This window comes from Takifugu rubripes, chromosome 9 (assembly GCF_901000725.2).
Source record: "Takifugu rubripes chromosome 9, fTakRub1.2, whole genome shotgun sequence".
Classification (NCBI taxonomy): domain Eukaryota; kingdom Metazoa; phylum Chordata; class Actinopteri; order Tetraodontiformes; family Tetraodontidae; genus Takifugu; species Takifugu rubripes.
In genome coordinates, this window is record NC_042293.1 from 14,277,673 (window position 1) to 14,305,668 (window position 27,996).

General features: G+C 52.0%; 3 protein-coding genes and 1 long non-coding RNA gene across 13 annotated transcripts in view; 2 read left to right on the plus strand and 2 right to left on the minus strand.

Annotated features, from left to right (window-relative positions):
* The window catches only part of tjp1b (tight junction protein 1b), a 33,083-nt gene extending 22,401 nt beyond the window's left edge, over positions 1 to 10,682 (minus strand). For 7 of the 9 annotated variants that reach the window (XM_029841942.1, XM_029841941.1, XM_029841935.1 and 4 more), the window contains exons 1-2: positions 10,221 to 10,681; positions 5,841 to 5,982 (exon numbers count right to left, since the gene is read on the minus strand). In XM_029841942.1, coding sequence (XP_029697802.1) covers positions 5,841 to 5,982; positions 10,221 to 10,372 — 294 coding nt within the window. In that variant the 5' untranslated portion in view covers positions 10,373 to 10,681. Of the gene's footprint in view, positions 1 to 5,840; positions 5,983 to 10,220 lie in introns of all 9 variants that reach the window. The other 2 variants (XM_029841933.1, XM_029841932.1) reach the window with 1 other exon arrangement.
* Positions 10,468 to 15,596, plus strand: LOC115251048 (uncharacterized). The gene is made up of 3 exons (XR_003889602.1): positions 10,468 to 10,600; positions 12,246 to 13,025; positions 15,500 to 15,596. It is a non-coding gene; the product is annotated as an uncharacterized lncRNA (long non-coding RNA).
* Positions 15,597 to 17,052: 1,456 nt separating this feature from the next.
* duox (dual oxidase) lies at positions 17,053 to 26,158 on the minus strand. The gene is made up of 34 exons (XM_029841943.1): positions 26,065 to 26,158; positions 25,893 to 26,007; positions 25,700 to 25,783; positions 25,440 to 25,604; positions 25,158 to 25,345; positions 24,842 to 25,043; positions 23,879 to 24,045; positions 23,503 to 23,566; positions 23,201 to 23,297; positions 22,919 to 23,009; positions 22,742 to 22,844; positions 22,492 to 22,664; positions 22,242 to 22,417; positions 22,052 to 22,170; positions 21,842 to 21,979; positions 21,642 to 21,755; positions 21,358 to 21,560; positions 21,101 to 21,274; positions 20,555 to 20,780; positions 20,368 to 20,461; positions 20,122 to 20,297; positions 19,888 to 19,957; positions 19,780 to 19,821; positions 19,543 to 19,715; positions 19,241 to 19,471; positions 19,071 to 19,170; positions 18,951 to 19,000; positions 18,536 to 18,663; positions 18,309 to 18,462; positions 17,956 to 18,188; positions 17,717 to 17,875; positions 17,485 to 17,640; positions 17,275 to 17,403; positions 17,053 to 17,203 (listed from the first exon to the last, which is right to left on the minus strand). Exons 2-34 carry the CDS (start codon positions 25,948 to 25,950, stop codon positions 17,081 to 17,083), a joined length of 4,560 nt encoding a protein of 1,519 aa, XP_029697803.1. The 5' UTR covers positions 25,951 to 26,007; positions 26,065 to 26,158; the 3' UTR covers positions 17,053 to 17,080.
* duox2 (dual oxidase 2) lies at positions 26,115 to 27,941 on the plus strand. 2 transcript variants are annotated; one of them, XM_029841947.1, is made up of 8 exons: positions 26,115 to 26,228; positions 26,311 to 26,514; positions 26,587 to 26,644; positions 26,720 to 26,854; positions 26,945 to 27,152; positions 27,287 to 27,436; positions 27,562 to 27,728; positions 27,807 to 27,941. In XM_029841947.1, exons 2-8 carry the CDS (start codon positions 26,368 to 26,370, stop codon positions 27,899 to 27,901), a joined length of 960 nt encoding a protein of 319 aa, XP_029697807.1. In that variant the 5' UTR covers positions 26,115 to 26,228; positions 26,311 to 26,367; the 3' UTR covers positions 27,902 to 27,941. The 2 variants fall into 2 exon arrangements, with proteins under 2 accessions (XP_029697807.1, XP_003967790.2); XM_003967741.2 differs by having other exon boundaries at positions 27,222 to 27,436; positions 27,807 to 27,921.
* The last annotated feature ends 55 nt before the right edge of the window (positions 27,942 to 27,996 follow it).

The following is a 27,996-nucleotide window of genomic DNA, read 5'->3' on the forward strand; positions in this document are numbered from 1 at the left end:
TCCTTCAGATTCCACTGGAAAATAATGAGGGAGAGGTTGGCTGGGGGGGGGGGGGGGGTCGTCTCCTGACTAGAACAATACAGGATGGCCAAGGTTACAAGAACAAGATGAACGAGGGCAGTCATCCAGCGAACAAACAAGATGGAGTCATGAAAGTCAAAGGCAGATTCTTGGTACTGTGTCGGGACATGAACGAGGGTCCTTCCACGTCCACGGGGGCAGAGGGATGCAATAAATGCCTGGATGCAGCTCCAGCCGCACTCCGCTGAGCAGGATTTGATGCTGCTCGTTGTATCTCCGGCGAAGCCCTTCAAATACCCTCTGCTAACATTACCGCGGCGCTCGCATCGCCGCTCCCCCCCGGCACAGAGGGACGTCCAGGAGGCGCGCAGTGCAATTATTCAGGCCCTCTTTTCCCCATCAGCACATTCAGACACGGACAAGATAGGAAACAGAGCCGCAGGAACGGGGAAGCAAATCAGGACTCGGCAGCAGGTCGCTGCCCCTGACAGAGAGCGCGTCACCTCTCCGCTGCACAGGTCACGGAGACAGCGCGCTGGGCCGCGTCTGTCGGCGACTTTTAGCGACCAGAGAGCAACGTAGCAGAGAGGAATAAAGGCATCCCTGTCCTGCTGCCTGCGGATCTGACAGGTTCTACCAGGCGGCAGGTCCAGGAGTTCCTTGCACAGGGTTTTATGCCTCATGGTGCAGCACATCCACGTGATCTTCTGACCTGAGGTCAGCAGCGGAAATAAAACCGGACCTCAAGCACACGGCAGCCCATCGTTAGCATGTTGCAGTAGTAATGGCGGCGCAGATGACACTTTAAGGCTATTTTATCCTCTTTTTTTAGGGCTGAGCGCGTGGTGAGAAGTTAAAAACGTGTTATATAATGTGTTTGGTCTACAGGCAGCCCAGAGAAGACAAATACCATCTGACACTGTCAGCACTCGGGGGGGCGATGACAAAAAACAAATCAGATTTTTCCAAATTCACCACAGATAAAAATAAATAAAAATCCAAATCATGTACAGGAAGGAAATACATTTTTTTTTTTTTGGGGGGGGGGTGGAAGGACCGCTAATCTCCATCTCAATTTTCTCACCAACAGCTCAGAGCTCAGACGTATCAGGTGACATGAAATGACCTCATGTCCAAACCCTGCGGATCATGTGACAACGGGGCCACCGATGTCCAAATCCTCTGTGGATCAAAACACGGCATCATGTACGCTCGCAAAGAAGCAATCACATAAGTGTGTTTAGCACTGGCGGGAGCACCGGTGCTAATAAAGATGAACAATTCCAATCAGTTAATGCGGGCGGGTGCACGACAACAAGGTAAATTAATACCAGAATGGTGAAGAGAATTGTTCTGCTCTGACGCACTGGGGCGTGCACGGCCGTGCAGGACTCCAAGATCAGGATTGGGATTTCACGGGCAGGTGGGAGGCAGCTCCATTCCATCAAACGTCCATGTTCTGGAGCCCGACTCACCTGCCAGGTAGATGAAGACCTAAAATTGCCCACTACTCTGATTAATTAACATTTAGGATTAGGCTGTCCCCACGTGGCTTCCCTCCCCCCACGAGGGCAGCTTGACTTCGGATGAGGGCAATTCTAATCTTTGTGGGTCGCCAGGTCGGGAGCTTCCTCGGGAGCCGACAGGGCGGCTAACGTGGATCACAAATCCGAGGATGAAATTCACCGCGCGGCTATAAATCTCCACGGATTCCTGGTTTGCCTGGAAATTAGTTTTACCTCCCGGAGAGGAAGTGGTTGATAAACCGGAGAAGGCCGAAATGTCAGGCCTCACTTGTTATGCATGGGAAGCCGTGTTGCTGTACATCAAACAGGGGTGGCGCCAGCAATTCCACCAGTTTTAATAGAAAAATGCAGCAAAGAGCATCCGCAGCGACTACGAGGAGCCTAAATCCACCTACCGCCTCCATACATTTATGTAGGAAAACTCTGCCCTCTACAGGTCATCGGCTGAACACGTGCACCAGCGTCTTGTGAGCAAATTTCCATGAAGAGCGGAACATGCACACAGTGAGCTGAAACAGGGAGACACGAGGAGTTCACACATGATGGGATGCTCCTGAGTCTCCGCAGCATATGGTGCCTCCCTCCGGGCACCCGTGCACGTCATACATGTCCAGAACGGCAGCGGGCTGCGTGACACCCGGCAGGGCGTGCACCTCCACCTCCCTTCTCCTTTTCTGTCCACGCTGGTTTGCTGCGTTAGTTAAACCAAAGTTTGGCCTCCGCAATGAAAGAAAACATCTGCCGCTCATCCATCACCGGTCACCCGGCGCGCTCAACTTCCCCCTCCCTCGTTCGCCATCTTGATCCCGACCTGCGTTACATCATCGGCTTGTCCTTCACTTGACCCCCACGCCGGAGAGCTCAACCCAAGAACATAACAAGAACATTAGGCCCTCCTTCAAATCACACACGCAGATTGTTGTGGGGGTATTAAGAGGCCCAGACTGTATTTTTGGGATGGAAAATTGGGCCGCGCGCGTGCTGATTCGGCCCGACCCTCCCCTCGTCTTCAGCAGCTGACGGTGCTACGGTCCAGGTCTCCCCTCGGGCCGTAAATCGTGCGGGAAAAGTCAATAGAGTTGTCGGGATTTATGTTGGTTTTAGTCTCCTCTCCAGAAGTGATTTGTTGCAGATGAGGGACACGAGCCCGGCAGAAAAACAATTCAGGTGCAGGATTCATTTCCCTCAAATCTTCCTCTGACAACCGAGGTCTCGGCTGTTTGTAATCTTCTGCTGACATCCTTTTAAGAAACAGACACGATATTTGGATTTGGCCGCTGAGAATTGGAGTGCATTTATCCGTACGAGTGCAGCTCGCGGTGATGCGGGAGCTGTCACGCGTTACATAAGAAGGGACGGATGATCGGCAGCGTTATTACCCAGATTTACACCTTTGTTATTCAGAGACGCTCCAAATCGCTGCTGCAGGCCTTACAAGTGTGTGACATAATGGTACAGGGTGGCAGCAGTGCCCCCCCCCCCCCAACAACCTTCACACGAGAGTACACGAGGCCAGCTAACGTCCCCCCCCCCCCCATCATCTCCCACCATCCCCCAGTGGTTATCGTGGTTATAGAACAGGAAGAACATCAAATAGAGGAAACTGCTCTTACATAACAAACCTGTCTCACCTAGAGAGTCAGCTGCTGAACCAATGCCCCCCCCCCCAACCAGTAAGGCCCCCTACAGCGTTAGCCGTGCTAAATCTCCTGTGACCACCCGCCCAGGCTCTGCTGCTCCTCCCTCCCGCTGTCTTTTAGTGGGTCCGTCATCCTCCAAGCCTCCGTCCCATGCAAACAATCCGCCTCCAACATCCTCTGAATATGCATGTTGGTTAATTCCGCCGCAGTCGTGCTGCCTTTAAATGCATCTGCAGCACTTTCCAGAGGCTGAGCAGCAAATAAATGCTTACTCCGCTCACTCCTTCGCCTTTTTTTTAACGCGGTTTGGGGCAAGTGCCTCTGTCCGGGGCAGACTGCAGCCAAGGAGGGGGCTTTAGAAAGCAAGCGCAACTAATAACAAATTAAGCCTTTGACCGCGGCGAAGCTCAGGGCTCAGTCGGTGACCGATTGGGATCTATTACGGAGTAATTAATTGTGCATTTCATCTGGGCTTAGTCGCTTCTGCACCTGATATGCAGTTAACTTGAGCCTCTGCAGCAAACACGGGTCCAACGTGTCCAGAAGAGCTGAGCGGGCAGGAAACGTTCTGCATTCCAGCCCAATTAGAGCCCAAATCCCAACGCCGCTGCCGCGCGCTTTCACACTCACACGCGGCGGTGCTTATTACACGACGGCCACGAGCGCTTTGGCACCAGAAAGGTCAGAGTTCACCTTTGATCCGCGAGGGTGGGGGCAGAAAGAGCGACACAGCGGAAAGAGAGCTTTGGAAATAATTGGGGGAGATTAGGACGCCGTGCCGACTGAAGCGTCTGCTGATTCTTTAAGAAACGCTGTAAATGCTGTTTTCTTTCGCTCTAAACTGCTGTCACTGCAGCGCAGTCGTGAAAGCCCCCCCCACCCCCCCCCACCCGTTCTCTTCCCTTCGCTCTCTGCATCCTTAACACTCAAATCTGATTCAAGCTTTCCGTGAACAAGAGCAGCCTGCCAACACAAATGACAGTGGGAATGGGCCGGGGGCCAGAGTCCTCCCCTGACTATTAAGAGAGAAAAGCAATCAAAAGAAGCAATCGATATAAACAAACTCTTAACTATTATTGATCTGCTGGCTGTTTGCTGATGGGCAATGATGGTTATGGATCCAAGTTCATGCGCCCGCTTGATTAATATCCTCTTTTTTGTTGCCGTAACAGACGCTTGTGTTGTTTTTGCTGTTAGGACGTCTCCAGATGAGGAGAAGCGCCGCTGCGTCTGTGGAGACGTCGGAAGCGGCTCCTCGGCTCAGCATCCTGCAGTCTCATCACTCACTGTAAGGCGGACGCTTACCTCCATCAGCTCGGCCCAGTTTGGGCAAAGTCAGCAAATTTTCCTCTGGTGCACACACAGCCTGTGCAAGAAATATACTGTGGGGCTCCGGAGGCTTCTGCTGAGCTCTCCGTCTTTGGTGAGCTAGTGGCCTCTTGAGCCATTTGAAACAACCTGCCAGTGGACGGCCATGAAGACAGGCGGCCCGGCCACGGAGCGGCTATGAGAAGCAGCCAAGGCTTATGGTGGCTCGGAATCAAGGCCACCGCTAATCTGTCAATCACAACACAAAAGCATCCACCTCCAGCACTCCACCGCCACTTTGGGAGGAGCGGGAGTCAAGGGTGGCGGCTTCCTACATCACACTGGATATTTGGGCTAAATTCGTTATTTAAATGTACATTTTTTTCTGCTTGGGTCACGTCGGTGGTGCTTTAAACACCAGGAGGCTGAGGTTCACTGAAGGGTCTCTAAAACTGGATGAATGATTCTGGTGGTTTTGAGAAGCACCTTCAGATGTAGTGCCATCGGCAGGTCGAACATTTAAGCTGCCAAAATCATTTGTTCCCAGACAAAAGAGTCATCAAAGAGACTCTAATAACCTCAGTCGTACTTGGATGTTAGCGAATTTACCGTCGGGTCAGAGCTGAGCCGCCGACATGGAAAAATCCCCCCGAGGCTCGGGTCCTCCCACGCTCGTCTGGGAACAACAACGCGTGCGTGCGTGCGTGCGTGCGACAACTGAGGCCACGCAGAATAGAGCCACTTAAGGCCGAGTGATATGAATGAATGAGACTTTCATATCCGGAAGAAGATTCCCAAAAGATGCTTCATGGTGATTCGACTCAACAGTGGGAATATTCGGACACACAGCAGCAGCAGCAGCAGCAATGACACGGAGCCGAAACTTCCCAGTGCCCTGAAATCAGCTGCTTTTATTCGTGGATTAAAGCGTAAATTCATCAGTTCATCTGACCTGTGCATACGGGGTTCATCTATCTCCTTTCGTTAAGGTACCAAATTGGGAAGCTTTGGGATCAACAAATCCCAATTTGCTCTGCTTGAATCACAAAACTGTTGTGGATTTGCATAATCTAATAGTTTGGGTAAGCAAATATCCATAAAGTGCAGGAGACAGGAAGGAGACAGGTAGGTCCTTCCTGCCATTAAAGAGGATCGTTTCTATTTGGCCCCTCTGTTTGTGAGCAGCATCTGCACATGTGACGCGTCCTTGGTGCATTTCCTCGTCTATATTTGCTCTCCGCTTCTCTTCTTGTACCTTTCCTTCTACCTAAGGCTGATGTGCGGGCAGATGTGATTCATCCTCGGCCATTTTGAACCTGCGTGGACGTGTTGTTGGTGGACTTACATTGGAGTCCATGAGGTCGATGCTGTCCAGGCTCTTGCTCCTGTGTATGCGACCCTTGATGCGGCGTAGCGAGGGTTTGCCCTGAACGGTGCTCACCGAGGAGGCTGCAGTGGTGGAACCGGCGGTCGGACTGGGGTGTATCCTGGAGGAGAGTAACGAGGGGAAACACAGGACATTTAGCTCTCTTATTTCATGGAGGAACACAGGCGACAGCAAAGGGGTCGAGGAAGGAAACGGCGGTCACAGTTTCCTGCTTTTCTAAAGGCCAAAGTCCCCTGCTGGAGAATATGACATTTAAATAAATCTATAATTGGATTTAATGTCAAAGTAGCCCTGTAGGGAAGCTGGTTCAAGCTCAGGAGGCAACGTGGATTCAAACGGGTCCGCGGGCTCTGCCTACCGAACTGAAGCCGGGTCACGGCGAGACGTAGGGAGGAGGAACCGACCCAGGGAACCGACCCAGGTCACCGAGACTCCCGGGAAACGTTTTACCCCTCACGGGTCGGCATCTGAAACAGCCCCCGCCTCCCATTTTTCTATGGATTCTGCAACATTGAGACTTCTGCAGCACTTTTATTAACCAGCCAACCCAGAGGAGCCGTTTCAGACCTGCCACCTCGTCACTATCGATTATAATTACTGATCAAAAACATGCAATCAAGGGCTCCTCTGAGAGCTGAAGTCGGCTGACTGATGCTAACGGACCATCTAGTCAGCTATAACCGCTTCGTCCAGACATTTTCTGTCCCTACTGGGTGTCCTCTTACACCCAGCACACCCCAGTTGAGGGCGGCCTGCAGGTCTCTCACAGGTGCGGTAAGATGTGCAAACTCCCAATAACAGGTCATGAGCCGGGTCAGAACCCAGAACCTTTGTGCTGCAGCTTCATTTTCAAGGGTTGTTCCACTTGATATTTATTTGGAACTTGAAATATTAACGAGAAACAAACAGTTTCTGTCACTGGTTGAAGCTGCTCCCTCTTAACGAGCATTTAGCTAACACAGAATTCAACGAGGTAAAATCCTGTCTGCACAGTGCGGCTCAGGCACAGCAGACATCCATTAGCGTGCTCGGCACCTGGCCCTGAGGAGCTCCCAGGGTTTGAAGACTCAGCAGGGGAAATTATGAGAGGAAGATGGGAGCAAAGAGAACATCACCTTCCACCACCCCCCCCCCCACGCATTAATTTAATAGCTATACTGCGCCTCGAGCAACATGTGCTGTTTACAGGCTGGAAAAGCAACATAGAAGCTTTTGGCAAAGCATTCGCTCAATTACAAGAGCGCTCAGGTTGGTCTCATGAACAACACGACCAAGATGAGCGGCGAGCAGGGCGGCGAGCAGGGCGGCGAGCAGGGCGGCGAGCAGGGCGGCGAGCAGGGCGGCGAGCAGGGCGGCGAGCAGGGCGGCGAGCAGGGCGGCGAGCAGGGCTGCTCGCGCCGCCACAGGCCTGCGTGCAGCCCTGCACGTTGAGAGGCTCATTTCTTGGATGCTGATTCTGAAATGGATTCCAGCCAGAACGCCTCAGGGCACAAAGGCAGAATGTGACACGGCGCCAGCGACCGTGCCGGCTCGGATATTATGTGCGGTGAATATTCTCACCACAAATACTTCATGGAAAACTTCTGCTCCGTCAAATATGCAGGTGCCAAATCCTCCGCTGGAGGTTTTTATTTTTTTGGAGCGCGTGTCCTGCTCTCTGCCGGCGGGTGTTGGTTTCAATCCCGCCGTGGCTCGTTGCAGAGCGTACCGAACCGTCCATTTCTGTTCGGTGTCGATGTAGCGACGCTATTACACAGCAACAACGGGCATCACGCGAGCGGCAGAGCGGACAGAAGCTGGACACGGTGGGAAAGAGATCAATGAAAGATGAGGACACAGTGGCGTGTGCTGCCCCATCAGCGGGGCAATAGCCTCATTCCCCCTTTGCTAATAAAACACTTTAGCAGCGCAACGCTCGGCAGGGCCAGTAAACACAGTAAACACGCAATCTGCTTGTTGGCCTAGAGTTATCTGCCCTCACACAAGCTGCCTGCTTGTGTTGGCGTTTTTTTTTTGCAGCGCAGGTTCGGGTTGAAAATAAGGAATCGTTACATAAACTCTAAACTTGTTGTAGTGTCCCTGCAGGCCTGCAGCCGAGTGTGAAGTTCATTAGCCAGGTTAATGCTAATTGTTGGCTGTCTGCGGGGGGAGTGGGTTATTGAACTGCGGGCAAGAGGAACAGCTGCTTGCAAAGCGTAATCCTAATTTAGAGCGGTGCCGCTGCCGACACTATAATACGGTCTTCATCAACAGCAACTGGCGCCGAGTATCGCGTTTCGGGGAGGGCGGGATGACACACGGGACTCTGCCGAGCGGCGTGTCGTCTCGCCGCCACGTGCTGGGAGATCAGAGCTACAGGAGGCAGCTTTGACCACCACGGAGAGAACGAACGCAATTATGTGAAATGTATGGATCCTAATTCACATGGAGGCCTCAGCTCTGCTGCCTGCGGGGATTTTTGTCCATTTTGTCATTATTTGAAAGGAGCACGTGTGAGTTTCATCAGTCTTTTGGTGCCGTGTTTTGGTTTTGGAGTTAGCGGAGAGTTTCCGTCTGAAATCCCGAAGGAAAGGGACGTTCCAGCTAAACGCCGCGCCTGACCCCAGGGTGACCCTAACCCACTCGTAGCCGACCAAAAATGTGAGCTAAGGATTGTGGGATGGGATTGTACCCAACTCTGACCTGTTTCTGTGACAGATTTATGGCAGCAGTATTACTGGTGACGTTTTGGGATATGAGGATGACAAAGAGGGTAAATGGAAGATCAGCCCAGGCGTGAGTGAGGAGTGAGTATGAAGGATTAAAATCATGATAAAATACCAAAAATCTCAAGGCGCTGATGCATTTTTAATACCGACGGGTGGGTAGAATTTGCACGGGGTCATTTCATGCTAATCTGGAAACAGCAGAAATGTGTTTGAAGCATATTAAGAACATTTCAAACTCTGTCACGGGAGCCGTTTTCCTGCTCTTACAGGTGCAAAAGGAAATATTGAGTCTTAAAAGGGCAGCGCGTGGCTACGCTTACGTAACAATTTTAGCCCATTGCATCAGTTGCAACTGTGGCTAAGACAAAAAGCTGATTACAAAATCTGCATAAATATGGAAATTAAAAAATAGGGAAGGAGAAAGAAAGGAGCATTTTTATCCTGCTGGTTTTTAATCTCCTGGTGGGGCAATTAGACTAATAAGTGGAGTTAAGGCGGGACAAAATAAACAGGAGCAGCACTTAAAAATGTCTGACCCCTGCTGAGGATCCAGCAGCCCTTTGGTGACATCGTTAATCTGCATCTGGGGCTGATTTAACAGAGCAAAATCTGAACGTTGCAGCTAAAACGTCCTTTGGCTTCCAACATTTACGAAATCTGGCTCAAGAATTTCAGATTCTTCTTTTCTTTGCTTCTGTCCTGGAAATTTGGCATGTGTGAGTGTGTGTGTGTGTGTGTGTGTGAGAGAGAGAGTGTGTGTGTGCGAACCAAGAGATGCACTTGGAGTTTATGTGAGCGCCATCAAGCCTATTAACTCCTAATTAGCAATCTTTCCTTTCAAACAAGATGGTAATCTGGCTGTAATTGGGGATATCCTGCTATGTCACACACGAGCAATCCGGTTATAACGAGGAGAAGGAGACAAATGAAGAATGGTGGGAGCACGAGGACAGAGGAGATGCACACACACATGCGGAGAGCAGCAAAGACACATGTTTAATGGCAGTGAAGGAGGCCTGGCTGCAGCACAGGAGACAGCAGGACAGGAGCACGTTCCGTGCACGTTTCATTAACGAGCAACACAACAGTGAGGGACAAGACACAGTTTATTGTAGTTGGGGGGGTGGAGGGGTGGAGGGGTGGACACATGGTGCGCGTTCAGTTCAGCGGTGGCGTTTCCGGTGAGGATGCGGAGGCCAAGTGCATGAAGTTGGAGGCAAAGAAACGGTGACGAGGCCGTTACGTCATCGCGACGCATTCAACTTTACAAACTGATGAAGAGGAAAGACACGACCCGCGCGCGCGCGCGCGCGCACGCACGCAGAGACCCACGGAGGCACGCATGCAAAACTCCCAGCGTGCGGTGCAGTCGGCTCGCGCCTATTCCGCGCCGTGCATCGAGCACCGCGGGCTGGTGACGGCCGCGACGTGGTGCAGGCGGGCTGCAGCACGGCTGACAGGAGTATTATGTCATTTTTGGAGAGTGGAGGCTCCGTGACCCGCTCATCGTTTGACGAGATGTGGGAGGCGACAAATCTGCCCCCCCCCCTCCCCCTTTAATACAAATATATTTCCTTCCCAAACCCGCATCATCAGCATCATCAGCATCCGCACCGAGACTCATACTCACCACATTCGCTTCCTGGGAGGAAGACAATGTTCTTTGTTGACGGCAGTCACCCCCAGAGCCAGCTGCATTACAGTAATGTATTTCTGGTAATTCACCATGGTACTGTCCACCGCGACTGAAAATCCGACCCAAAGAAAAGCACAGGTGATCATACACTTCTCTATTCCCTGGCATCCGCCTCCGCTGCGTCTTCCGCGCTCAACATCACAACGCCATTTCCAGCGCTGAAGGACTGACACTGGAAACACTCCCCAAGGAGCTGAGGGAGAGGTGCCGAACCGCTGCGACCCATGTCTGCAATGACACTCTGACCGTGTTCTAGCGCTGGCAGGCTGCTCGCAGATCCATCCGACGGGCGGCTTCTCTTAATTCTAAATAAGGTCAGGATGTGTTCATATTTCCTTCCTCCTCCCTCCTGGCCGCGGCTGGAAACACTCTCCTAAAAACGCTGCAGCGTCCAGGCGTCCGTGTGTGTGAGAGAGAGAGGAGAGAGAGAGCGAGAGAGGTAGGAGAGAGAGAGCGTATGTACAATGTAGTCAGGGGGGAGTGAGCCAAAGGGAGGGGGGTGGGGGTGAGGAAGGGAGGGGAGCAGGAGGATGGAGCGGAAGAGCAGGAGGAGGTGTAAGAGCTCCGTTGGAGCATCTGTTTGGGAAGTTCACGCTTTGCCTTCGGCTGCTGACGCGTCGGGCCGCGCGACTCCTGCAGCAGCGCGGCTCCGACAGAGAAACGCACGCTGGGAAGCAGCGAAAATCCCCTTTAGTCGCATCCACGCGGGGTCTGACAGTCGCCCCCTGCGCACTGACTCCCACCACGAGTCGGTTTTAGCGTCGTTTCCCTTTATTTCACTGTTCCTGTTGCAGCAGAGGTGACACGTTTCATTCAAGGCTTTAAGCCATTCTTAAGATGCACGTGTGTCCACTAATTCTCTATATTTGCCACGGCTGCAGCACCTTCCTTCTGCTGCTTGAAAACAACTATCAACCCTAGTTGACTGCTTGTTTTGCAGTCAATAGTCGGTAAGACCTGCAGGAGCAGCCGTAAGCTTAAGTCGATTAGTCTAGACACCAAAGCGTGAGAGGACACAGACGTCTTCTCACCTCAGGAGAGGCGTCCCACTCTCACCCGCTCAGACAGCTTAAACAGCCACGGCGAAACGAAGCCGGATCCTCAGCGCTGTAGCAGCTAAAAGAAACACAACCAATGAAGAGCCCTTTCAGTGTTTGCCAGTCTGTTACTTCTGGGTGGCTGGGGGCTGAACAGCCTTCGGGGCTTTAATGGGCCTAAATTCATCTTGTGCTCGTGTGTCCGACTCGTTTGCTGCATCACCTGCTGCTTAAAACCCTGAAATAAGGTTCGAAAATGTGTCGCGTAGGGAACGGGAGTCACATCAGCAGGGAGAAAGCAGCTCAAGGGCTTTGATGGAAGCCACATCAGATGCCAGGAGTAAACTACAAACCGTCACATTTTTATCAATGCTCCAGAGAAATGTTGCGTATTCCTTTAAAGCCGCTTCCTTCACTGATGCATCAGCGCCTGTGAGTGACGTCGCTGCTTCCTGTGAGCGGGCCGGTGAATCGAGTCAACGCTCAACTAATACACCATTAATGCAATCATCAGGGCACAACCCTCCCACAAGCCCGCCGCTGACGCACCCTGTCACCCCCCCTCCGCTGGGACGCCATTCAGAGAAGCTTCCCCAGCCCATCAGCACCACCAGCCATGGAGGACACGCTGGTCCTCGGTCGGGGGAAGGGGGGGGGTCAGTGGTCATGCCGCAGTCCCAGTCCTGCACACTTGACTGCACCGCTCTAATTCCACATCGACATCCCTCCTTCACGTGCGCGGCCCCGTCATTACCCCGCTCGTGCGAGCACAGGCTGCTGACATCCTTTCTACTGCACCCTCCAAATGAGTGTGATCCAAACGGGCCCGGGTACCTCCCCCCCCCCCCAGCAAATAAGTAGGGCAGATGGGGCCGCCCTTCTTTCCCATGTCCTTAAACTCTCTTGTCCACTTTATTCCTAGCGGCACGATCAAAGCTGGTGTGTGGACTGAGATGGTCCTCTCGGAGGAGACCAAGACTGGACCAGAGCCAGAGGAACCGCCGTCGGGCCAAAGGTTATCGCTCGGGCACAACGCGCACAGAAGTTCACACAGGAAGTCCTCTACGTTTACACGCGCTGCACCAGGAAGCACAGGAGGAGTGAAACACATATGCACACACACACACACACACACACACACACACACACACACACCTCGGTGCTGTCGCAGTGCTTCCTTTCAATGTGCTGCGAGGTGAGTCATCAGCACCCAGAAGCATAACCCCAAAGCTCTGGCTAATCTCCGCTCTCCTCCTCCTCCTCCACCACCTCCTTTACAACCTGCCAGCACCTCATTTTCTCCACTTACAAATGGAGAAACGGTGACTTACATCACTACACACACACACACACACACACACACACACACACGGCTCTAAACACATGATGGTGAATCACACCTATGTCAAGGAAAGGACACATCCTGCTCTTTAAACAGACAGTAATCCAATCCATACTTTTAATATCATCCACTTAATGGGCGAAAGAGACTACGAATGCTAATCATGTAGCTGTGCTGCGTTTTTGAGGACCGTGCGTGTGTCTCAACGGTGAGACGGTGTCGCTCACGCCAGTGGACGGTGGACGGTTGTCAGAAGGGCTTTGGAGCAGAAATGACGGTCAAACTCGCCGACAGCCGAGACAAACGCCACCCAGCAGCGTGCTGAGCAGAGACGGCAGCAACAGCGACGCCTCTCCTCAGGTAAAATCAAACACCTCCACAATGAAACAGCGGCGCTTCTGCACAGCTCCGCCTCAGAAGCCCAAAGAGGGGATGAAATTGTGGATATTCGATCGGCGAGCTGCAGAAAACCAACAAACAAACACAACGTCTGCGTGCACCAATGTGGCTGACAGCCGCCATTCCCGGGTCCTTCCCACATTTGTAACGAGCGAGGCTGCAGACACGCGTCAGTCCTGCCACGCGGGGACACAGCCTGGCACACAAATTCTGAAGCCAAGCATCCACGACCCCGGGCACTTTCTGTCCTACTTCTCCTGAGAGTCAACAAACAAAAAAAAAATGTGCTGCTTCTGAAATCCTGACGTACGTGCAGGCGGACACCCTGACACCTGACCCTCTCGCTGCATCAGGACCGTAAGGAGGCGTCACAAAACACAGAGGAACACAAACGCCCCCCTGGAGACTCAGAACCGACCAAGGTCACCCTCTTTGACCCTGAAATCAAAAGGAGGACTTACACGCTTGCATCTGGCGTCGTCTGTGGCGCCCGGGCGTCCATCCTGGCTGCATGTGCTGCGGCGCTGCGTTGTGTGTCAGCACCCGCGTGCCACCGCGTGCATGTGCGAGCGCCCGGGGCGTGACCACTCGGAGAGCGGCCCCTCCGCGCTGACTTAGCTGTCAGTTATGAAAGGACTTTGTGACAGTCAAGGGGGCATCGGCGCGTCTCCGCCGCCACTTTGAGCGTCACGGCCTCGCGCCCGCTTAAATCTCAGGATGCGTCTGCGTGAGACACATTCGCCACCTTCGCTTCCAAAATCTCAGTTTCACGCCTCGTTATTTTCGCCTGTATTTAAAAAAAAAAAAAGTCTAATCCACAAGACGCCAGCTAATCTCCTGGATGTGAAGATTTGGGTGACGAGTGACAAACGATGCAAGAGTGAAACGACGGCCACCGAATCAGCGCAGATGCAGCAACATGACCCGAAAATGCACCAACTTCATGTCCCAACCAGCCCGGTCAGGTAAAAACCCACAAAGCTAAGGTTTAAGGTTAAACCAGCTCTCACCGTGAGTCAAACATGGGGTCCGTGTAGATGGGAGGCTGCTCTCCGGGACTGTTCGGGGGCACCCGGAGGCCCCCTTTCCATCCTGGCCCTGGTGCACCATCTGTAGGAGCAGATTCATGGTTATTATTATTAGGCTGTTAAATCTCCAGGAGGGGGAGGGGGAGGGGAGGGGGGGTCGACTGAAGGGTTAAACCGCGAGCAGGAAAACCTGAGGCGGTTTTGTGAAGATGGCGAGCGTTGCGTATGGATTTAGCGCGCCCAGAGACAGGCCTCTGCAGATTGTGGCCACGCTGAGGCCATATGTTGTCAGAGGCTAGTTAGGAGGGCCGGCGGCTCGCTAATCCCCTCAGCCGCGCAGATTTAAGAAGCTATTTTTTGCCGGTTCTTAGTCTGCGACCGGTGACTTACTGCAAAGTCTATCTGTCCCCTTTATCGTGTCGCGTTCCTCAAATTCAAACGTTTGGGCGAATAATGGAAAGGAGACGAGGAAGACGCCCGTGACCTGTGCCCCGCTCCTTTGTGCATGAACCGAACTGCCATCTAACGAGTGGACGTACCTTCTCCGTCCAACAGAAAGGAGGTGAGCAGGTGGGGGCACACTTCCTCCAACACGGAACAGAAGGAGCAGAAAGCAGCTGGCCCCTTGGAGGACAAACGGTCCAGGAATATCTCCGTCCGCTTCTGGCTGGACTCCTGCCCCAGTATTTCCTTGTACTCCCCCAGAGAGAAAACCTTGTCGTACACCAGGTGGGGCAGCACGGCGCCGACGTCCAGCTCGCTCAGCATCTTCTGCCGATGCTGCTTGAGGATCCTCGCCGCCCATCTCTGCTTCTTCCTGGTGCACGGCCTCTTGCCGGCCCTCTGCTGCTGCCTCTTTTGCCTCCTCACAAACCACCTCTTGGAGCCGCTGCCGAACATCTTCAGGCCGAGGAGACCCACCAGGACTTTTACCACAGCTCGGTCAGCGCAGGTCCCGAAGGGCGGGAGGCGCATCGTTCACGCCAGGGGAGCAACCATGCCGCATATTTCCTCGAGGCTCGCTTTGTTGTCGTCTGAGTGGTTCATCCGGGGCAGGAAGAGACAATCTGGACGCTGCCTGATTCCTAGCTTGGTACTTAGTGACAATAAGAAGATTAGCGGACTTTAAGTACACCAAACTGCTCTGACGGACAGACAACCTCAGCGTATCTGACGTCATTTTGTTTTGTCCTTTAGGACGAGCAGAAATCACCCACGTTTTCACCATTCAACTGCAAATATAACCTGAACTTTATCTAAAAAATTGAATCCAGTCTATGTATGCTGACTGTTGTAGATAAGGGTATTAAGGTCTTATTACTATTTATAGCCCAACTTGTAAGACACTGAAATTTATTGATTATTGATTGATGCTAATCTTTTTAAATAATCGGTTAAATATTTTAGACGGAAGAGCTGCTGGGGCAGATTTCTAAAGACTAGAAGGAAGTTGAAGCGAGGCAGCTAAAGAAGATTCTACGATGTGAACGCTCGCTGCCTGAGCGAGGGAAGACCTGATGCTGAGAAGCTCCTGAGAAGGAGCTGGATGAGGAACGTATCTCTGTCAGCCCCGGAGCTCAGAGCAAGAATAAAAAGAAGAAGAAGAAACAGGAAGGAAAAACCAAACAGAACTGGGTTCCATCGGAGATGTGGCTCCAGACCACAGACGTTGGCTCGCTGTGTTTTATTTACTGCTCTGTTCCACTGGAGCCGCTCATCGGGCCTCTGGTCAACTCAGCAAACTCTCAGGTGACTGCTGTGAATGTGACACCTGATTAAAGCAAGATTAAACCATTTTGTCATGGGCGCTGATCCGTTAGATTGCTTTCATCTCCACCGCGCTGGCTCGCTGCGAGGAGATCCATTAATACAGTATAATAGAATGGAACAAGGGCATTTAAGGGAGCTTATTGCAATGCAGAAGTTTTTTTTTCGTGCAGTAGAAACCTGCATGACCTTGAATGACAAATTATCCACCTGCATTCAAAAAATCTGTTTCTCAGGGCTGCAGCTCACTGGTGGGACTGGGGAGATGTAGTGGAGTTAGACTATTGTGTTTGTAATTAGATTTATTTTTTATTGTTACATTTGACAAGCACCTGATATTTTATTTCATCCTTTTTAAATTGATTTAAACACAATTGCACGTTTCACCGGAGGGGGGCGCCATTTAACCTTGTTGCCTTGGCAATGCGTTTCCAAATAATTTAAATGTAAGAATCTTAAAGGGAATGGGATGGATATTCATTTGAGTGTGCCAATCAACAACACCTATTATTATTAGTTAAAAATGACTCTAATCATTACTACGTGCAATTTGGTATTATTTTGAGTATATCTAATAAAGGATTTCATTCAACATTAATAACATTTTATTGACCAAATATCTTAAAAACAGCACCGACCTACATGCAAAGACAATACTTAATCCCTCTCCCTGAGGAAAAGCAACATTTCTACTCATCCCTTCTCTCCGCTGTGGCAGGACGGTCTGGCTTATCGCTCAAGCAACAAATCAAATTTAGGAGTTTGAGTTCGTTCAAGTGTAACTCAACTCTAAAAGCTAAAAGCACCAGAAAGAGCCAAGAGCAAATATTTGGAAAACCTCCGCTGTAGACAAACCCTTAAAAACCCTTAAAAAAAACCCAAGACAACAATGAAAATGCCTTTACTTTACTAAACATGCTGCTGAATATGGATTCCTGCTGATTTGAAATATTAATTATATGTTTATCGTCATCGGCTGATTGAAATTAAAATGACAAAGAACAAAGATGTGTGAAATAGACTTAATCAATAGCAAATAGGTTTATAATGTGACTTTTGGTATAAATCCTCCTAAATCCAGCTCAGACATTTGTTGTTATTTCGTCAAAATCACCTCTGGAATCTAACAACAGATGGTAGATTACAGCTATAATCTACCTTCTACAACCTATAAACACAACTTTAACTACAGGATTCTGGCACTAGTGGAGGAGGATCCAGTTAAAAGTTTTCATAGTGGTGTATAAAATGAGCCTGGTCCCTCTTGTTCATCCTCTGACAAGCTTTCTCAACGTTCTTGGTCAGTCCTGGCGGTCCGCAGCTGAACACACCGATTTTACCCACCTACGGACGACAAGAAGCGAGTGACTGAAATAACCGTTTACTGACCAGGGTGACCAAGATTAGCGACGCACCTCTGGGTGGACGTCCTGCAGAGAGTTGAAGAAGGACAGAAACGGCGGTCGGCCAAAGTGGGTGACCGATCGGAGGCCGGTGAAGAGGCTGCGGTTCCACACCTTCTGGAAGCGCCGCTCACACACATACTGCAAATGGGGCAGAAAGGGAACATTGGAGACGGCAAATATGCTACTCACACGACGTGGCGAGGACAGTGGAGAGCTCACCAGCATGGTGGTGCGCAGGTCAAACTTCTCCGCCACCTGAGTGATGTAAGTGTGGACCGAGACGAGCTGCTGGGTGTCCATCTCCTCCACCTCCCTGACGATGTCCGACACCCACTCGAACTGATGCTGTGTTCGCGTCACCCAGATGAAGTAAACCTGCAAAACGTCGGTAAAAAGCTCAGAGCTCTGCAGGGGGCGAGGATGCTTTAAGGGAATCGGGGAAGTCAGGCACCTTCTTACACCTAATCTTGGACTTGGCGGAGGACTTGAAGACCAGGTCTTTTAAGATGGAGGCGAACGGCGTCACTCCGATTCCTCCTCCGACCAGAACGGACACTTCGTAGTCGTCCCACTCCTGATGTCCCTCGCCAAACGGGCCATCCAAGTACAACTTTGGAGGAAACAAAGCATGTGTGATAGAGACGGCTGCAGATGGAGACATAGACATGAGTGGTGAGGCCTCCGTCCTGCCTTCGGATAGGCCCCGAGCTCCAGCACGCTTTCCTCGGCGTAGAGCTCCCGCAGCTGGCTCGTCCAGGGCCCCACCGCTCGGATGTGCAGGCTCAAGGTGTCTTCGTGAGGAGCTGACGTCAGCGTGAACGGGTGGTACTCGTCAGCGCCCAACGTCAGACATGCTATTCGGACCCACTGGCCTGAACGGTACACGAAGCCCTGCGGCCTCTTGAACTCCAGATGCGTCACACCTGCAGGTAGAGCAGCCAAGCAAAGTGCACGGAACGCGACGTGACTGGGCTGGGAAAGAAGGGGTTAATTCACCATGGAGACGGTGTGAAGGAGGCAGTGATATTCTGAGGGAATTCAACCGGAAGGCAGAAGCTCAGCTCGGACCACTGGTATCTCCAGCTTCTTCCTGCTCAGGCTGATCAGCTTGTCCAACAGGAAGAGCAACGCAGGCGGGATCAAGTAGATGTGGAAGCGTGGCTCTTGGATCAGGGCGTAGCTGCCGTGGATGACCGTCTGTCGGATGGGAGCACGCTATCAACCCCCCGCCGTGTGTTCAGACTGTTCAAATGCCAGAGGGAGTACTCACGAGCGCGTACACGACCACGTAGAGGCAATGCGTGAACCAGAATCCACGGAAACTGATGCGGCGGAAATAGCGTGAGGCGAAAACGTACATGAACGCCAGCGTAAAGAGCAGCAGGATGCCTGTCAGCCCTAGAAGAAGGCGGCAGGAGAGAAAGATTTGATTCACACCATCGCTGTCTAGCGGCGTAACTCACTTCAAAAGGCCCTCATCGTTTCACGTTGGTGTTTTTTGTTGTTGTTGTTTTGAGGTTTGATGGCACATAAATGCTGTGAAATGTCAGAATCAACAGTGAAGTTCTGCTGCGACGCTAATTCCCTGGTCTGGTTGCAAGGATCATCATTAATTCCTGTATCCTGGATACAGTGGCGTCACTGTTCTACAACAGGAACCGAGCACCTTTACTTCTGCACACTACCTGGGACGGTTTGGAAGAACCACCACGACCACTTCATGGGACGTTCAGACCTAAAAGAGAACACACGGTAAAGGAGAGAACACCGTAAAGAGTAAAGAGTGGTGGACTTTTAAAAAGTACCCGTTATTTCTAAAGACTTTGGGGAAGAGGCAAGACAGGATACTGAGGTCGCTCAAGGAGAAGATGTAGATGTTGACGACGTGGGCCAACGTGTGGACGACTGTCAGGAGCAGAGAAACGGCGGTGAGCTCACGCACGCCAGCGGCCCTTCGCAGCTCTGCGGCGCCCACCTGAGAGGACGATGGCAGCCATGGCCATGAAGCGATGGAAATCGATGGCGGCGTCAAACGGAATGTATCGGTTAAGGAAGGTCTCCCGGCACAGCGTGATGAGGTTGCGACACACGGTGAGGAGCATGTAGGGAAACAGGAAGGAGACGGCGGCGGCCGAGCCGCGGGCGAGGGCGACGCCCACCACCGACGTTTCCGGGAGGCCCGTCGATTCGGCCTGGAACCCGTAGTCTGAAAGGTGCGGAGCATCAGAACAACCTCAAACTGGCAACGGATGAACGAGGAAGCCGAGTTGTCCTCACAGTAACACCGTTCCAGGCACAAGCCGGCCGCCATCCCATAGACGAGGGCGGAGCAAACGATGTGGCGGCGGTAATTCTCCACGAAACGTTTGAAGTGCTGGATCTTCTGTCGCACCGGGCTCCTTATGTAGCGCTCTCTTCTGGGGTCCACGTACACGTTTGGCCTTCGAACACTGAGAATGAAGATTTAGTTTCAACCAGGAAGCGGAACGGAAGCGGGACGTGAGGAGGACCGACGTTTTCCGTCTGCGAATCTCTCGTCCCTCCGACGGGCCGCCGCTGCAGACAGAGGAGGACGTAAGTGCTGAAATAGTCGTGGTGGTGACTGACGGGAGGTCCTCTCACCTGCTCCCCGGACAGATGAAGGACACCCTTTGGTCTCGACTGAGACGCTTCCCTCCCTGTTTCTCCATTCCTGCAAACACACGGTGGGAAACTGTAACCAAAGTGGGGAGGTTGCAGCGAATGCCTGCTTTTCCTGCCCTCCGTCGACCGCGGAAGTGTTAATTCACCAGTTTCAGGCAGTAAAACACAGAAGGAAACAGCTCAACTGTCCCCTACAGAGATCGACGGTGGAACCTTTGACATTAAGGTGAGCAAACTGCAGCTCTTTCTCGTGGTCCCGCAGGAGGAAATGGAAGTCCTCCCATGTGATTTTCTCCTTGTGGTCGAAGCCGGCGGCCGTCATCATGGCCCCGATGGCGTCCTCGGCCTGCTTCTTAGACAGCGTGCAGTTGGAGATTTCAATGAAAGACCTGCAAAAGGGCAAAATGGGCCGCAGTGATTGGGACAGGCGCCAATATAAACAGGAAATGGGGATCAAACCTGAGCATCCTGGCAAATTCCCCTTTACTTAAGGAACCAGTTCCACCAATGTCATTCATGGAGAACATGAGGCTGGATTTTTCTTCAGAGGATCCTGGTTGAATATGTGATAATAATCAGCATTAAAATGCAGAACAAAACCGCTTCCATTTTGTATGAGCCGAAAATTGCCAGGAAATAAAGCTACCTTTCATAAAGATAACAATGACATCCAGGAACTCCTGGAAGGAGAGGGAGCCGTTCCCGTCCTTGTCTGCCAGTGTGAACATGGAGTCCACGAATAAAGAATCGGCTTTGAGGCCCAGCGCATCAGCAAACTCTGCGGCCGTGAGCTCACACTGCAGAACCTCTTTGGCTTTTTTCCGGGAGACGCCGCTCATGTCTCCGGCGTCACACTTGTCTATTTCCAACACCTGCAATCATGTAGACAGAGAGAGAGACAGACAGACAGAGAGAGAGACAGACAGAGACAGACAGACAGACAGACAGACAGACAGACAGACAGAGAGACAGAGAGAGAGAGAGAGAGAGAGAGAGAGAGCGAGAGAGGGTCATTTATGCCACCATGGCATCATTAGCCACGCCAGCCTTCCCTGAGGTTACTGTAAGTCCTTCACAGATGAGCTCACCAGTAGAGACCAGTTATTAGCTCCTTTGGATGGAGGTCAGAGCCAACTCAGCCCAGCACCAACAGTTTTCTGTGGCTACGAGCGGGGACACTGGTGACTGATACCTTGGAGAAAGCGTGTCGGATGAAAGTTTCCACTATCTGGGCCCTCTGCTCTCTGGTCAGCGCCTCCTGCAGCAGTTCCTCCTCTCGCATCTCTTTCACCCCAACGTCAGACGAACACTGGTGCAGAAGCTGGACAAACGCCGCACGTCTGGCCTCGTTGTCAAAAAAGAGCACCTTGAACATGCAGGAGAGCAGCGGGACATTCAAGGCACGGGTTTGTGCAGGAGTTGAGCAACACAATCCTCCTATTTCCTCACCAGATGGCGTTCTTTGGAGCCTTTGAGCAGCGCGGCTTTGCGGTGGCGGTTGTTGGACAGAACCACCTCCAGGTGGTCCTGGACGCCCAGGTCGAAGCAGCGAAGGACGGCCCCCGAGCGATCACAGACCTGCACCCTCTTCTCCTCGCTGACCTCCACGGTGACAGGGAGCAGAGGTTTTTGATGGCCCTGCCACTCACACGCTGCAAATCCAAATCCAACCCCCATTTGATTAGTCAAGGCTGATTTTGTATTAAACAGCACATCTCACATCCATTACACACCAGTGGTCCCCACAACTGGTTCCTCTGCTCTGCCTCCAGCTTTTCTTCTCCTCTGGAACTTCCTGTATCTGTATTTACGTTGGTACGCCACCATGTAGGCCACCGAGAAACTAACTATGGAGGGGAAAGGATTAAAAAACTCTTTAGGTTCACAGTGATGGTTCGTGCTGTGCAGAGAGGAAGCGAGAGCCGCCTCTCACCCGCAGGAAAGAGGAATAAAACCAGGATGAAAACGGTGAATCCAGCTTTGCTCCCATCAAAGTAACTCAGTTTGGTGGCGTTGGTGCAGGGATGGAGCATCGATTCCTTCAGCTGCGTCGGCTGGGGACAAGGGTCACCTGTTGCAACAGCTTCCTTTATTATTTCACTTTCAACATGTTGAGGTTGTGAATACAAGAATGTTTGTGCACCATCCTTCCAGAAGAACACGTCCTCCTGCAGATCTGCGGCTCCTGCACTCGTGACCTTGACAAGGACGCGATGGAAGGTCGTCCTGCGGATCTTCTGAATCTCCTCCTCCGTAAACAACCTGCAGAACACGAGCGTCCCGTTGTCACGACGCAACAGTTTGTTCTGAAGGTCTGTTAAAGGGGAGCGTACCCGTTCTGCCTGTTCTCGAACCAAAAACGGTCCCCGTTCCTGATCCGCTCAAACTGGTCCAGGATGATGGCTGAAAAGACCGGACCCGGGCCGCTGAGAGACTCCAGAAGTCCGCCGGGGAAGAGCTCCAGTTTTGAGATGTCACCGCTATAAAGGTCTGCAACGTCGCGTAACAACTGACGGGACGAGGACAACACAGAGTTACACTCCGACGAGGCGTCTGTCCGAAGGTTTCCTTAGGGAGTTTTACCTTTGGGTTGGAGCTGCTGAGCTCCGGGTTCAGATCCTCAAAGGTCTCCACCGGAGGCAGATCCAGAGCGTTTCTGACGTCTGCGTAGCTCCGGAGGCCAAAGTCACGTCCTCTTTGGACGGTCACGGCCACCAGATCCGTCCTGGTGAACCTCAGTGGTCCATACATGAAGTCTGGTCATCAGAGCGACAACTGATACTTAGAGTCTCCCAGACCCACAAGAACCTTTTCAAGTTTCTGAAAGAATCACCTCTCAGGTCCTCCACAACAATATTGTCTTCTCTCTCTGCAATTTGGGAAGCCATGCCGAAGATCAGGTCATCTAAATCGTGGCTTGTCTTCATATTGCGGCTCTGTGGGGGAGGAGGCTTAATGGAAACAGGGTCTAGACCTGCACAAACGTGCACAAACGTGAGCGTGAACGTACCTGACGGCTCCAGAAGCTGTTGCAGAGCCGCAGAGCAGGCGACGAGCTCCCATCGGCGTTAGCGACCTCCCGGAAATGGCAGGTTTTGTTCCTGCAGGGAGGAAGACGGCAGAAGATTTGCTCTACATGATGATGATGGGCAGCTCGAGGCCTGGGTTTCAGGTTCACCAGCTCTGCTTTTTGGATTTTCAAAATCAACTCTGGTTCTGGTTCTTTGAGCAGCGTTTGGGCTCAAGCGACATGTTAGCAAACGTAAAGTGCAGGACGCAACCGCTGCTTTACCTCATGTAAACACCAGGTGGGACCATGGTGATGCCAAATCTTATGGCGGCGGCTACAAACTCTGGGGAGATCCCAGGGTCAACAAATTTCTGATAACCTACAACAAAAAGGGGAGCAAATTTAATTATTTATTAGCGAGGAAGGCGAGGGGGTCTCAGCTTTCTTGGGGGAGCCTCGTCAGCAGGGCAGCAGTTTGCTGACAGTGCACATGTTTGTCAGGCGCCACCGACCTAAGCTGGCCCCACCCCGCCCAGGCTTGTGTGCACCAGTGCATCACCTGTTCCACTCTGGGTGGTTCTTACCTGGATAAGGAGGAAGCTCTTTGTCTCCCAGATGTGCGGGCAGCCATTCGTAGACGGCAATGTTCTGTGAGGGGGCAGGACACTTCTGATGACTGTCGACGTGGCTACTCTACAAACTGCTTTTATCTTCATTTTGTTCTTGTTGTTTGGGGCATTTTGGGCTTAACTTGTGTAACAAGGACAGTGGCGTGTTCTCCCTTAAACTGAAACCTCCAGTTTATTGCATGAAATCGGATCCACGGAGTCTTTCTGCACCCTCATTCTTTCCAGAGTGCAAATTAAAACCCAGCACCTGGGCAGCGAGGAGACCACACACACACACACACACACACACACACACACACACACACACACACACACACACTCCTCCTCCTACCTGAAATGTGGCCACAACGGTCCTCCTCGCCTTTTGAAACAGCTCTTCGTCCGACCACCCCGGGTGTTCCCGGTGCAGTTCGGAGGCCACGTAATTGTGGTAGCGAAACCAGATAATCCCCTCTGCTGCCGTGAAGGTGTTCTCATTGGCCCAGGCGTTTCCCAACTCTGCGTGCAGGAGACCGCGTGAGTTAGACAAAGGCCGGCGCCTCAAAACGGCCCCTCACACAAGCGCGTTTTAAAAGGTCGTAAACCTCCAACCTCTTGGTCGCGCAGGTTCATTTTAAGAAGGAAGACTTGGTTGGACTGTTTTTTAAAAATCAGAAATCTGGCGTTTCTCCTGGGCTCAAATTAAAGAATTAAAGATCCAAGACAATTTATGGGTTGTCATAGGTTGGTGATGACATCATTTAAAAGAGATCATCCTGGTTTGATGAGTTTCACATGGGATGTTACCGTGCAGTGGTGTTAAACTTGTCATTTGCCTTACAGGGAGCGAGATTTGCTGTGCTTTTAATGACAAACCTTTTACACAATAAATAAAGTCCTACATCAGACGGGGCCTCTCCTGACTCAGACATTTAAGCTACAGGCTTGGGCAGAGCGGACCTGGGTGAAATAATGCGTGAAATCCTCACTGTTTTTCCATGCTTGAAAGCCAAACAGGTGTTTTGTAAGGCCTTGTGTTGTTTTAGGACCTAAGAAGAGGCTTGAAATGGCTCCTAAAATGGGTCACACCTCAGCTCAGGATCCCCACTGACTCATGTAATGGTAAGGTGGTCAGCAAATCTCTAGACAACCTCACGAGACGTTCAAACCTCCATATTCCCAGCTGTTTTTAAAAGACTTGATAAGGTACTTTAGATGTGAAGGGAATCCAGATATTGTGGTCTTTAACTTGACATCAACTGTGGTCCCAGCAGTGAACCTTGTGGAACACCAAGTCAAGATAAGAACATCTCACCATACAGGCCCTGAGGGCCATGTTCTCCTGTACAGGGGTCTGCAGCGCTCCACATGAAGGTGCGTCCCTCCGCCTGTCTCGGCATGTTCCACTCAGAGCCCGAGGCCAAAAGTCCCCCAGAGAAGCTTCTGAGGGAGTCAGACCAGGACGCAGAGGGACCGTAGATGGAGCTGCCGTCCAGCCATGCTGTCACAGAGTTGACCTTTGTGTGTTCATCCAATCCATATAAGGAAGCAGGAACATGTGGAACACAATGTAAACTGTGTCAAAACTATCTTTTGGTCCATTTTCGATGATTAAGGGCGAGCTAAAGTACCTGGGACCGGGGGTTACTGGGATTCTGCCCAGAATCTCTGTCCGAGGGTCCCCTCTGGAAGGGCAGCAGGACCTTCCCGGTGGCGGTGGGGTCAAACACCGGGTCCCCTTTGGGGACTGGGATGTTCATGAATTCAGGTGGACACCCGGGAGTTCTTGAGTCAAACATTTCAAATGTGATGTGATAACCTGAGAAGACATTTCAGAAAAAGGTTGTTGTTCTGTCTGAAAACCACAGGCGTGTTCATAAATAAGCAATATCGAATCTATCACAAGTATTTACCAAAGAACAGAGAGAGCACGGTCTGGTTGCGTGTTGAGGCCAGACCAGAGGGCCCCCCCGCCAGCAGGCTGCTCAGTCTGCGCGGGTTCGGCATCAGCGGCTCCTGGACGGGCAGGTACACCCCGTCCCAGTAGCGCGCGGGCGTGAGCCGCACGAGGTGAGCGCCTGCGCGGGCACGGACACGGAATAACCAGGTTAGCTGACAGAATGACGTGGATGTGCTCCTGCAAATGTTGTTTTTGAGGCGTGCGACCACCGACCTGCAGCTCCCCTCCGGGCAGAGGCCAAACTGTTGTACCAGCCGTCGAAGCGCGGGACCTCCCAGGTCACCTCGCAGCGGGAGTCTGCGGGACATGAGGCGGAGTTCAGACAGGCTCTCACGGCCCACCTGTGCTTTAAACCAGGAACCAGGTAAGTGGCCCCGCAAACGAAGCGCGACTGCGGCCGACTCACACTTGCTGACAGCGAGCAGCAGAGCGCAGATGCTCCAGAGCCATTTACGCAGATCCATCGATGCGTGAGGGGTTTCCCTCAGTCGGCTCCCGCAAAGCAAAGCGAGCGGACAAACCTGCGTGAGGATAAAATATTCTGCTTTGTCAGGTTTACAGGAAAAGATGAGTCTTACCTGGAGAGAGTGAAGGGCAGCAGCACCAGTGCAGGAACATCAGTCAGGAAGGCACATATGTCGAACATCTTCCTCCTCCTCCTCCTCCTCCTCCTCCCACAGTGACACACAGAGGGTATAAAAGTCCGGGGCTGCCCTTCATTTCTCACTGTCTGTCTCTTCAGGTAACACTGTGGTCAGGTCCTGTGGGGAAGTCTCCCAGATTCACAGAATGGCCACTGATGCATCTTCAAACATCTCTTTTAGGAAGAAGAGCTGCTGAGGATCCTGCGAACACACTGCCTGGTCTCACCTGGAGCCACGATGACTTTCTATGATGACATTTACCCCTTCTATCCTCTGCAAAGGACTTCCTTTACCTTCAGTGGGCGCTTGCTCACCATCGCCCTGGTCTTCCTTGTGCTGGCAGCGAGTCTCCTCCTCATCCTGCCTGGGATCCGAGGGAAGTCGGTGGGTGGATTTCTCCGTTAACCGTGGAAGTAGCTCTGTAACTCTGACTCTTCCTCCCTCCCCTCCTGTCAGAGGCTGCTCTGGATGTTCAGAATAGTTCTCAGCTTCTTCGTTGGTGCGGTGATAGTGGGTGAGTTGGGAATCCTGGTGTTTGCATCACACCCGTGTCCCTGTCCTGCTCCAGGCATTTGTCCTTTGTCTGCAGCCCTCAACTTCACGTGCGACTGGGCTGAGGCCCGGATGACCACGACGGCCACCTACAAGTCCTTCAGCAGCGCAGTGGTTAACGCTGAGATCGGCGTGCACGTGGGGCTGTACGGTATCAACGTTACACTGAAAGGTGAGGCGCTGTTGCTGTGCCTTCTAACTGAGGCTTAAGATTTCCTTCTATTTTGCATCCATTCACCCTTCAACGTCCTTTCCTTTGAAGGGGCCCCCGTCCTGCAGTTCAACGAGACCATCGACTACAATGAGATGTTCACCTGGCACGGCACCATTGAGGAAGAGTATGAGGAAGCTCTGGAGAAAGGTTTACCCAACCCCATCCTCTATATTGCTGAGAAATTCACCAGCGGCAGCACGTGCGGCCTGGTCTCCCAGTACAGACTCTCTGGGCGATACGCCTCCGCAACCCTCTGGTACACACATATTCTATCAGGATAATAATAATAATCCACAGACACGCTGAACTTAAACGGCCCTCACAGGTCTGCGTTCTGTTGCTGGTTGCTCGCCAACGTCCTCCTCAGCATGCCGGTGGTCCTGTATGCAGGATACATGATGCTGGCCACGGCCACCTTCGTCTTCTCCTCTGTGGCCTCCTTCTCTACCGTCATGGACGCACCGATCTGTGTTTTCCACATAGGAGGCGACTCCTTTCACACCCGGTACAGCCACTCTTTCTGGCTGGCTCAGGCTACCGGTAAGGTGACACTAATTTTTATTGTTATACTGACCACCTAATTTACTATTTATTACACATGCGCAGCCAAACCTGCTCGTCACAACAATAAATGTTTGTGCGGACTGTTTTCTACCCGTTCTCAGGACTGCTCTGCGCCCTCATCGGGCTCTTGGTGCTGATACTCAACTGTGTGATGCCAGAGAAGATGAGGGAGGCGTTCAGCATCGGCGGCTTGGAGGAGGAGGACGGCGAGGGCTACCTGAGCTCGCTCCTCCTGGATGGCGTGACGACCTCTCCGACAGGCAGGGAGGTAAGCTGGGGATACCTGGGATGTCAGTGATGTACAGCGAATTCATTTACACCTTAACTTCCTTTTTTGTGTGTTTAGGAACAAACATGATGGCCGATTCCCTCTCAGAGGCTTTCTTTCAGCCTCTACATGAAGATCATTTTGCTAAATGTTTTTCTTCTGCCTGTTTTTGACTGGAAATAAATGTATTTGTAAAGACTCCAGCTCACCGCCGTCACCAAAATAGACTAAACTACGCGATCAATTCGTTTTCCTGAGGTCTCCGATC

What these genes read in the sequence shown, in the direction of transcription:
- duox2 (XM_029841947.1), top strand. Translation starts at nt 26,368, where the DNA reads ATGACTTTCTATGATGACATTTACCCCTTCTATCCTCTGCAAAGGACT. An exon ending in CTGGGATCCGAGGGAAGTCG is followed by an intron (nt 26,515 to 26,586) that starts GTGGGTGGATTT and finishes CCCTCCTGTCAG; the next exon opens with AGGCTGCTCTGGATGTTCAG. An exon ending in CGTTGGTGCGGTGATAGTGG is followed by an intron (nt 26,645 to 26,719) that starts GTGAGTTGGGAA and finishes CTTTGTCTGCAG; the next exon opens with CCCTCAACTTCACGTGCGAC.
- duox (XM_029841943.1), bottom strand. Translation starts at nt 25,950, where the DNA reads ATGGATCTGCGTAAATGGCTCTGGAGCATCTGCGCTCTGCTGCTCGCT. An exon ending in CGTGTTCTTCTGGAAGGATG is followed by an intron (nt 21,980 to 22,051) that starts GTGCACAAACAT and finishes CTGTTGCAACAG; the next exon opens with GTGACCCTTGTCCCCAGCCG. An exon ending in TTCATCTGTCCGGGGAGCAG is followed by an intron (nt 19,822 to 19,887) that starts GTGAGAGGACCT and finishes CTCTGTCTGCAG; the next exon opens with CGGCGGCCCGTCGGAGGGAC.